This window comes from Camelina sativa, chromosome 10 (assembly GCF_000633955.1).
Source record: "Camelina sativa cultivar DH55 chromosome 10, Cs, whole genome shotgun sequence".
NCBI classification, from domain to species: Eukaryota; Viridiplantae; Streptophyta; class Magnoliopsida; order Brassicales; family Brassicaceae; genus Camelina; species Camelina sativa.
Genome location: NC_025694.1, coordinates 1654381 through 1664947, shown reverse-complemented (window position 1 = coordinate 1664947; position 10567 = coordinate 1654381). Strand labels below are relative to the sequence as shown.

At 38.1% G+C, this 10567-nt stretch overlaps 2 protein-coding genes and 1 long non-coding RNA gene across 3 annotated transcripts; all 3 read left to right on the top strand.

Annotated features, from left to right (window-relative positions):
- Window positions 822-2973, top strand: LOC104716452. The gene is made up of 3 exons (XR_756052.2): window positions 822-1981; window positions 2075-2237; window positions 2709-2973. It is a non-coding gene; the product is annotated as an uncharacterized LOC104716452 (long non-coding RNA).
- On the top strand, window positions 4822-6747 carry LOC104716451 (calcium uniporter protein 1, mitochondrial-like). The gene is made up of 2 exons (XM_010433830.2): window positions 4822-5400; window positions 6027-6747. The coding sequence occupies exons 1-2, from the start codon at window positions 4822-4824 to the stop codon at window positions 6483-6485; spliced, it is 1038 nt and encodes a 345-aa protein (XP_010432132.1). The 3' UTR covers window positions 6486-6747.
- Window positions 8088-9308, top strand: LOC109124888 (elongation of fatty acids protein 3-like). The gene has a single exon (XM_010433825.2). The coding sequence runs from the start codon at window positions 8225-8227 to the stop codon at window positions 9128-9130; it is 906 nt and encodes a 301-aa protein (XP_010432127.1). The 5' UTR covers window positions 8088-8224; the 3' UTR covers window positions 9131-9308.

Here is a 10567-nt window from a genome sequence, read left to right as displayed (position 1 = left end):
AGAAGGGCGATTCATCGGAAAGTTTTAGAGTGGATTAATTATAATCGTTGAAGATTCTCTGGCTTGGTCGGTGGATTTGATTTGAATCTGGGTAGGGTAGGGTAGGTTACGTGCTTTTCTATCGGGACTTTGTTGCATTAGAGATGAAGTGAGAGAAATCTAAGTCCAGCAAGGAAGACGATTGGTGCTGGATCGGTTGTGTTGAAAGATGTGCCGCCTCGTACGACGGCTGTTGGAAATCCGGCGAGGTTGCTTGGNGGGTTTGTGAGTCGGCCAATGACTGTGAGGGAGTTATCTTGGATTAGATCTAAAGTGTCAAGATCAGGGGATCGGATTCTCTTGTGAGGTGGGGGGAATAGTCTTGTTGGATCTCTTTTCCTTTGAGATAGTGTGGAATACGGTTTGCAATGGTGTTTTGCAGTACAGGAGACGGTGAGAAGGATACGGTAGAGAACAAAAAGGCGGGAAATTGGTTTTTGCTTGAAACAAAAGGTTTAAAAAGGTTTGGCTAATCGGTTGGGGAGGAGTAAATGCAGTGGGGAAATCAGTAGCCTTGGATTATCTCATTCGCATAACACAGATTAGATTTTGGTTTAGGGGAAGCTTTCAGATCTAGGTTATTCGATGAGAAATTTGAAAAAAGGTTTGGGAGTTACCGTTGTACCAGTGGTTAAAAGGATGGACGTTGCTGCTATTAGAGAAGCAAGGTGGGTGAGATCTGGATAATAGACTTCTTCATGGCTCCTCGGAGAGTATACATAGGAGAGAAATTTGTTGAGTTTTCGTGGGTTGTGTATGTAAGACTTTATCCATCGGAGGTTGATAGAGAGGTTGATAGAGGAGTTCTTAATGCTTTGTTAAAAAAAAAATCAAAACAAAAGAAAAAATGTAAGATCTCCCTTTATATAGTATACTCAACTGTCTGTGAGGCTAATAAAAAATACAAAAGAAAAAAAAAAATTAGAAAGATTGATTTTATTACTTCTCCTCTCTTTCTCTCTCTTTCTCTCACAATTGAATCTCCCAAACGAGAAAACAATTTGGAATCAGAAGCTTCAAGGTTTGGAATCGAAGGACCGTTTGGATTCAATTGGGAATGGAGAGAAGACGATTCGATGGGAATGGAGAGAAGGGCGATTCATCGGAAAGTTTTAGAGTGGATTAATTATAATCGTTGAAGATTCTCTGGCTTGGTCGGTGGATTTGATTTGAATCTGGGTAGGGTAGGGTAGGTTACGTGCTTTTCTATCGGGACTTTGTTGCATTAGAGATGAAGTGAGAGAAATCTAAGTCCAGCAAGGAAGACGATTGGTGCTGGATCGGTTGTGTTGAAAGATGTGCCGCCTCGTACGACGGCTGTTGGAAATCCGGCGAGGTTGCTTGGTGGTAAAGATAATCCGAAAACGCATGATAAGATTCCTGGTTTGATTATGGACCAGACATCGCATATATCCGAGTGGTCGGATTATGTAATCTGAAAAACAAAAAAGTCTTTGCTTTGTATTGTTGTTGTTAATGGCTTTTCATTGTTCTCTCTCGGCTTCTTCTGTTACTGAAGCTGGAGAACTTATGATATGCGATAATCAGATTATTTGTCTCTCTATAAGATTGACTGATTAAGATGGGATTTGAATGTAAAACTCGGAAACTCTAAACTCTGTTTAGTGGAGTTTCCTGTGGTTGGTTTCTGATTAGCAGAGACTACTTTAAAGATATGTAATCTAAGTGTTTATTTGGTTAAACCATGATTTCTTTGATCAGACTTGTTGGGAATAAATTGAAGATTCATCATTTGTCTTGAGTTTTGTTTTGCTTACTACAACTTTCTAGGAAATGACAACAAGATCAGTCAGGATCCAGGATTGCTTGCTACCATCAATTAAAACTCTACCTATTTGTCTGTAAGTTTCATCTGCTTCTGTTGAAAATTGCTGTAGAAAAAGCGGTAAAGCGAGTGCAGAGCCAGGTCCCCTTTGTGACGGTAAGATCAGAGGTCTTGGTCTTCTTGGCTTGTTTCCGGGAAATTTCATCTGTTCTGTAAATTTACTATGAGTTTCTGCGTATTGATTGGTAGACGCAGTGAGCACTTTACTGACTTGTCTCCTGGACCACTTTGTCGTAAACCCAAAAAAAAGTGAACAGCAGCAGCAGGCTGCACACCGCAGAATCCGTCGACCTTTCACAGTTACTGAGGTAGAAGCACTTGTTCAAGCAGTTGAGAAACTCGGTACTGGAAGGTAAAAAACACTAATACAGATCATAGTGTTGTCATTTTTTCCAAGATGATATTATCTATAGGCTGGCTAATTCAATTTGTTCTAAGATGTTGAACTTTTTTCTTAAACATATCTTAGGCTTGTTTGGTTTGGTTTGATTCTCTGTCAAATCTCGATTCTTTGTTCATACTTTGAGTCACGAAAATATTCAAACTTTATGAACCTGTGATGATGAAGTTGAACATCAAGGTAGTTTTTGATTGATTCAATATCACGAAAGCTTAGTTCTTTTCATACTAGAGCTGTTCTTTCTTGATTTGGTATCGTAAAGTCTTTTACTTTTCTGTTAGAAATTGGTTGTGTTAGTTGTTGTTACTGGATGTGAGAATCTAAGGGTATATGAGTTAGCAGTAGCTCCTGATATCGTTGCTATGTGTGTGTTATAATGTTAGTGTGTTTGTCTTTGTAATCTTGTGTCTTTGTGTGATGCAGAGCCAATGCGCAACAACCAAAGTTGTTCGTGGGAATGATTCTGATTCTCATATTTGCTGAAGCACTTGCGCTGTACGGTCTCATTGTTGGTATCATCCTCTCTTCTCGAGCTGGTCAATCTAGAGCCGAGTGAAGAAATTCATAAGTATCTCTGCTATATGAGCTCTAAGTCCTTGTAATGGTTTGGTAAATTTTACTTTCAGTTTTTTTTTCTTTTGTGGTATTGTGAGTTTTGAGTTTCTCATGAAAACAAACATCATGGGTGAAAAATATTTGGGTTTCAAAACCATTTATTTTTATTTATTTTATTTTCTTTGCACACTAAATTTATGGATACATCAATAAGTAATAAAATATGAATTGCACTTCTATTCTATTGTATGTATTAACGTTTTAATTATGTTTTGTATGTTCTAAAATTAATTAAATGTAATATTTTCTGTTATTATAAAATCTTACTTCTATTCTATTTAAAATTCTTAAATTTCAAAAAACATTATTTTCAAAAATAAAAAACCCAAAATTAGAACTTACATTGGAGGAGAAAATTTTAACTAAGAGTTCATGGGTTCTTATATTCAAAACAAAACACAATTAATTCATAAAAAACTAAAACAGTGTTTAACAACCTCTTCCTAAGATACTACCGATATTGTTGCCCTAATGGTAGAGAGATCATCCCATGTGTTTGTCTTGTTGTTTTTCTAAGTGAAATGAAATACATAATTATCCCACACAATATTTTCTGTTATTATAAAATCTTACTTCTATTCTATTTAAAATTCTTAAATTTCAAAAAACATTATTTTCAAAAATAAGAAACCCAAAATTAGAACCTACCATTGAAGGAGAAAATTTTAACTAAGAGTTCATGGGTTCTTATATTCAAAACAAAACACAATTAATTCATAAAAAACTAAAACAGTGTTTAACAACCTTTTCCTAAGATACTACCGATATTGTTGCCCTAATGGTAGAGAGATCATCCCATGTGTTTCTCTTGTTGTTTTTCTAAGTGAAATGAAATACATAATTATCCCACACAATAAGACTAATTTTTATTTAAAGATTTTTATAAATTAGTCATATCTCCAAACATTAATCATGATTCTTACTAGTATTATACTATATGTTTCATTAGTCTTACAGGTTATCCAAGAATCATGATTAATCTTTGGAGATAAGACTAATTTATATTTAGAGATATTACCATTTTAAGGGTAACCATACTCATTTGGGGAAATGAATTCAAGAGCTCATTATTTACAAGCGCCATATAAACCTAAACCAAAACTTTAAACCAACAATTAAAACCTCACCAATTTGTATTAAACCAGTTCATAATGTATTTTAGACACAAACCGATGATAATATTCGTTTACACACACAAAATTTTATATTTCTTGTAAATTGTAACTCACCATTTTAGAAGATAAAACAGAAAATGTGGCGACACGTCCGTGTGTTAAAAATTACCATACACACACATTATTACATCACACTTACTAGTTGTAAAAGATAAAAAGTTAAAAACAGAAAAATGTGGCAACACGTCATTGTTTAAAAAAGAAAAAAAAATCTGTGTTTCCTTATATAGACATTATTACATCACCCAAAATAATAATAATCGCTTTAATATTACCATTGACGTACTAAATGCAAGAGATAAACTTCTCATTAACTACACGTAAACAAGATAAAACAGAAAATGTGGCGACACGTTTTTGCCTTTTTTTTTCCTAAATCTGTTTTCCAAAAAATTTATTTGAGATATGTTAATAAATAAAAAAGGAGGAAATGTAAATCGGACGGTTATGGAGGCACCGCCGTATCATCAACATAAATCCAACCACGTGGACGGTAGTCAGCTATCAAAATCTCGAGCTCATATTCACGAAAAGGCAGCGTAATATTGAATATCTCGTGATATCTCTGCTGACGTGTATGATCTTCCGGCACAACAAGACTTTGAGAGAAGAGTTAACGTAATGTTCTGTTCTGTAACAGAGGACTTTGGTTACCTATATAAAGCTCTTACTTGCTGTTTCAATTTTCTCAACTAAGTTTATTGAAAATCAAATTCATTTTCTTTTTTTTTCTCTTTGTATTTGCAATGGTGATGATGAATAAGCTTTTGTCGCATCGTTTGTTCAATATGTCAAAAATGGCGTCGCAGGGTTTAATGAACTGTCGTATCTCGTCTTCTTCGTTAGCCCTGCGAACTAGGGTTCCTAACGATCTAGGAGAAGCCACGATTGATCCGGAGCCTGGTGATTTGACGATTTCTAGGAGGTTTTTGCACAAAATCTCAATGAGTCGGGCGGATGGTACTATGAAGATGTCGATTGGGGAGGGTTTGATTGAGAAGCTTCGAGAAATGGATGTGAACAAGGACAGGATCCGATTAGACGGGCTTTCTCATCATCGGATGGTGGAGAAGGATAAGGAGGAGACGGAGTCGTTGGGGCTTACAGTGCAAGACGTTAAGAAGTTGCTAAGAGCGTCACAGATCGAAGTTGTTAAAACGAAGCTGTTGGAGACCGGGAAAATCTGGATTCGTTACTCTGATTTCGTACGTGTTTGTAGTGATTCTTCGTTGGATCCTTCTCAAGGACCTTGGATCGCTAAGATGCTTGACGATTCTGGAAACGTAATCGTTTTGGGTGATTCTGTTTGTTTAAGACCTGATCAGGTATAACTTCTTCTCCCTCCTCTTGTTTTATGTTTCTCTTCCATTTGCATGATACGACCTTCGTGTTTGTTGTGTGTGTTGTTAAACAAAAGAGCAGTTAGGTTCCTTCAAAGTTTTTTGTACGTTTCTTTGTTGGTTTGATTTGATTTGGAAGCTATTGAAAACTGATATATTTTTTTTTTGTTTGTTTGTTACGGTTGAATTCTTTTCTTGTGCATCGAATTCTCAACAGGAGATTCGGAAACCTCTGTGTCACCTAGATGCATGTAGGAGGGTTCTCAGTTTGAAGTGGTGACAAAGAGGAACACTTTCTATGGAGGCCTTGGGTTTGATACCAAAACCCAAAGAAAAAAAAAATTGCATAACTGGTCATCAAATCTGATGGGAAAGATAATTGATTTAAGTTTTAGTTGTGTGTTGTTCTCTGTTTCTATGGTTTCTTTGCTCATCGGTGCCTTTTCTTATGAGGGTGGACTAATTCAAAAATTAGTCATTAGTATCGCTGATCATAAGCTGTTTTGTGTGTTTTGAATGTTATTCCTGTCACTAAAGCTTAAAAGAGGAGGTGAAGTTCTTGTTTTACCCAACAGTTTTCTGATTTTGGTCTTTTTCCTGTGTGTGATCAGGTAACCAAGTCCATTGAAGGCTTGCTTCCTTTACCACAGATCCGTAGCCCAAATGACCCAAGAAGAAATGAACTAAAAGAGCTTGAAGCCATAAAGACGGTCATAGACGAGAAAGCACATTCTTTGGTGAGAAGAGAGCTTTGGGCTGGTCTAGGTTACTTGATCATCCAGACCGCAGGGTTCATGAGGCTAACGTTCTGGGATCTCACCTGGGATGTTATGGAGCCAATCTGTTTCTATGTCACATCGGTATATTTCATGGCGGGTTACACTTTTTTCCTCAGGACATCGAGGGAGCCTTCCTTTGAAGGGTTTTACCAAAGCAGGTTTGAGGCTAGACAGAGGAAACTGATGAAAACTCAGGATTTTGATGTTGGGAGGTACGATGAGCTGAAGAAGCTGTTTAATCCCAAACCTTCTGCTGCTGTTTCCAAGATTCTTGGAACTCTACAGAATTGATTTTTTTGGTGTTTCCTTATCCTACCTAACCTGAGAAAGATAAAAACTGACCCCCAAAATTGTGTACAACAACTATTTTGATAACTGCATAATCTTTCTAGGGACAATAAAAAAAAAAAAAAAGAGAATAAGACAGAGAAAAAAAGGTTCTAATAGTGCGGCTTATGTAATTTCGAAGAGTAGATAAAAAGAATCATTTGTAATGATATACTGTGATAAACCTCTATCATATATATATCAAACCCCCTTTTTTTTTTTTTTAAGGCTGCTTTTATAAATTAACTAGAAGTTTGGGAACAAAATTGAAGCAAAATGAAAACTTGACAAAAATTAAAGACAAAATCCTGAAAAAAGAGCAATCCAAAACGTGCAAGAACTCAATCTCCATCGCGTTTGTCACCCTCAATCAAGTTGTGTAACCATGCCGGACCACCCAAAGCCAAATATAACGTGAATCGTCCATCCCGTGTAACACTTAAAGCAATATCCCTAGCCAAATCATTGGCTTTAGGTGAGGAGAGCTTATGTATACATTATGTATTCAGTCGTTGTGTTCTTATAAATACCACGTATCCGTTTTCCATGGAGCTTCTAAATGATAGTACAGTATTAGTTTCTAAATAGAACATGTATAACATATGCTTAATAACGTCGGACTTACATTAATGATGGGTAGAGCATGTTCTGCGTGGGAGTAGTTGTTGTATGTTCACCGTCCAAGTCTCCTTTTGATTAATTCACAAGGAAATGAACTACGACCGTGTAAACTAAAAAATCTGAGTTTGGTAGGCCACAAGAAAATGAGACAAAAGAAAAAGAGTCACTTTGTTGAAAATAATATCACGTGGACAAAACCGAATTACTCATAGTGAAAGAGATGTATATTACAGTTCCTTCCATAATAACGATTAGGATACTAGTTTAATAGTTTAATCCATTGTTTCATTGTTTGGTACTTAAACGCAATAAATAATTTCTTTAACTCATAAGAATAAAAAGAAGTACTATAACGCGTACGTATTGCCAAAACAACAATTAGGACAACTTTTTTTTACTAAATTTATTCGATACGTATCAAATTATCTTGATTTATCTTAGCTGGTCATCAAATTGTGTGAAATAAATTAATAACTCGTTACTGTGCCTTACTGATGATTCATCTTCGTAACAATCGCCAGGTCGCATATTCCGATGTTTACATGTTGTTTTAACTTTTTAAAGTAATGCTCTCTTTCTCATCTACCCCTCCTTGAGTAAACTAATTAAACTCTTAACCACGAAGATATAGACACAGTTTATGTCCAGAGAGGTTCTTCTTTGGTTTTCCCACCTGCTTTTTTTATCTAGACATAGACACTTAAACGTTAATGTATCTAATCTAATGATCAACTTGACGTGTACCAATTTTTCTATTCAAATATAGTTTGCTATTTCGACTATAAAGGTAAAATTCAATTAAGACCGTAATTTTCATTAACGTTTAACAAAATCAATTCACATTGGAAATTTAATATGACAATTAATATTGGTCCACATTATTTTGCTTTCATGAAAAGACCGGCCATTTCGTTACACCAATTATTGGGAAAACGAAAACGATATAAATCATCCTTTTTAAAAAGCTTAAATATGTAAAAAAAGATGCACGCACACATATAAGCTAGAGACACACTCGAGAGAAAGAAGAAGAGTCACCGTGATCACCACCATCACCGACACCGTCCGATCAAAATCAAACCATGTCAACGGCTCTGATCAACTCTCTCACATACTACCTCTCAGAGCATCCATACATCGTCGGGTTCCGTTGGAGCAACAGCCAATCATGGGGCTCCACGTGGTCTTTCCTCTTCACCTCAATATCTCTCTACATCGCCGTCTCCTCCACCCTCCACATCATCCTCTCCGCCGTACTCCGCCGTAACCGGTCCGTTCCTTTAGGCCACATCCCCGAACTCCACAGCCTTCTCATGTCACTTCTCTCCGCCACCATTTTCGCCGGAATTCTCCTCTCAGCCGCCGCGGAGATCCGTGATACACGGTGGTTCTGGCGGCGGAGCAAAACCGCCACTCCTCTCCAGTGGCTTCTCTGCTTCCCTCTCGGGACTCGTCCCTCCGGTCGTGTCTTCTTTTGGTCATACGCGTTTTACCTCACACGTTTCCTCCACATGTTTCGTACGATCTTCGCCGTTTTGCGTCGCCGGAGACTCGCCGTGTCACAGCTCTTCTGCAACTCCGCCATGGCCTTCACGTCGTTCCTCTGGCTCGAATTCTCGCAGTCGTACCAGATTCTAGCGATTTTATCGACGACGCTGGTTTACTCGGTGGTTTACGGGTACAGATTCTGGACCGGGTTTGGTTTACCCGGTTTGGCTTTCCCTTCGTTTGTGGTGAATTGTCAGTTGGTTCTCGTGGGCTGCAATCTCGTGTCTCACGCTGGGGTTCTTACGATGCACCTCTTTAAAGGTGGATGCAATGGGATCGGCGCGTGGGGTTTAAACTCGGTTCTCAACGGTGCGATTTTGTTGCTTTTCCTCAACTTTTATTTGAGAATGCATTCTCCTATGCGACGCCGTATCAACAACACTTCGCCGGAGATTGAATTACCAGCCAACGTAACGGAGAAGAATCTCATCATGGGTTGATGATCCTTTAGATACTCAACAAAGCAAACCAAATCCAATTTTTTTCTTTTACTTGGAAAATTGATAACTTGATCTAATTATCTCCGTCTCCTTAATCTAGTTTTGTGTATTATTAATTTACTCTAGTATGGTGTACACCTAGTAGTAAATTAATTGATTATAGACCACTTTTTTAACTAAGTAATGCAAGGGCTTAGATTATTTACGTCCAAAATACGGCATGACAAGAAGGTTTACTAGGTTTAAAGGGAATGGTGGATTGGATGAGGAAGATCAAAGCCTGCATAGTAATAAGGCCCAAATGTGTATTATTAAATCCCATAGTAAAAGAGCTTACAGAATAATGAGGCCCAGATATGTAAATTTGATTTCTCCAGTTTGTCTAAATACCCAAATACAAGTCAAATACCTTAGGCCGACAACTACAAGACAAAGCAAAATCACAAGTACAGAGTAAAAGAAAAGGTACAAGTACAGAGTAAAAAAGTAGGAAAAAGTACAAGTACTACTTGTTTCTTCCTTTACTTTTTTTTTTTGTTAAAAAACCATACAAGTTTATAAACTAGTTTGTGTCGGAAACCGTCTCTCTCTTCACCAGATCCGCCGATCTAAAGAAGGAGAAATTTTATCGCAAGAAAAGATTGATATCAATCCATAACCAATAAATCAGATCGTGGAGATCTGTAATTTTTGGTGTACAGAGTTGTGAATTGGGAATGCTAGAGCAGTCGACGACGATGTCGTCCAATTACGCCGAGCCAGAAGATAAAAGGAGGAAGAAGATGAAAGAGGCGTCTCCGTCGTGGTCTGGATTGTCGGACGAGGTGGTTGTGAGTTACTTGGCTCGCCTCGAGATTGGACCAAGCAGCCTTATCTCTCGTCTCCAAGAGACACCGCACTTTTGTGGCTTCCCCTGAGCTCTGCCGCTCGCGATCACTCATTGGTTGCACGGAGGCGTCTTTCTACGTCTACTTGCGGATCTTACCTGACCCAACCCCACGTTGGTTCGTCCTCACAGGTACCCTTGGCTGAAGCCGATCCCATCGCACCCCTGTTTGGCTCCAGAGTCATCCTCTTTCGTGGTGGTGGATTGGGGAATCTATGTAATTGGTGGAATCATAAACGGCGATCCAACTCCCGAAGTCTTGTTCCTCGACTGTTTCTCTCAGAGATGGTGTTGCGTCCCGTCCATGAAGATGGCTCGTGTTTCCCCCTCGGTAAGCCTAGTAGACGGAAAGATTTACGTTTTTGGAGGGTGCCGAAGAGAGGAAGTTGATGATTCCTCAAACTGGGCGGAGGTATTCGATCCAAAGACCCAAACTTGGTGTAGTTACTTCACTACTCCCAAGTTGGCACATAATATCAACCAAATTGTGGTGATAGAGGAGGAGAAGAAGGTTTACGCCGTGGATGACGATGACCAGAGCTTCAACCTTT

Bases quoted from the DNA above. Each gene is read 5' to 3' on its own strand.
- LOC104716451 (XM_010433830.2), top strand. From the start codon at position 4,822: ATGGTGATGATGAATAAGCTTTTGTCGCATCGTTTGTTCAATATGTCA. The intron at 5,401-6,026 runs GTATAACTTCTT...GTGTGTGATCAG, and splicing joins TTTGTTTAAGACCTGATCAG to GTAACCAAGTCCATTGAAGG.
- LOC109124888 (XM_010433825.2), top strand. From the start codon at position 8,225: ATGTCAACGGCTCTGATCAACTCTCTCACATACTACCTCTCAGAGCAT.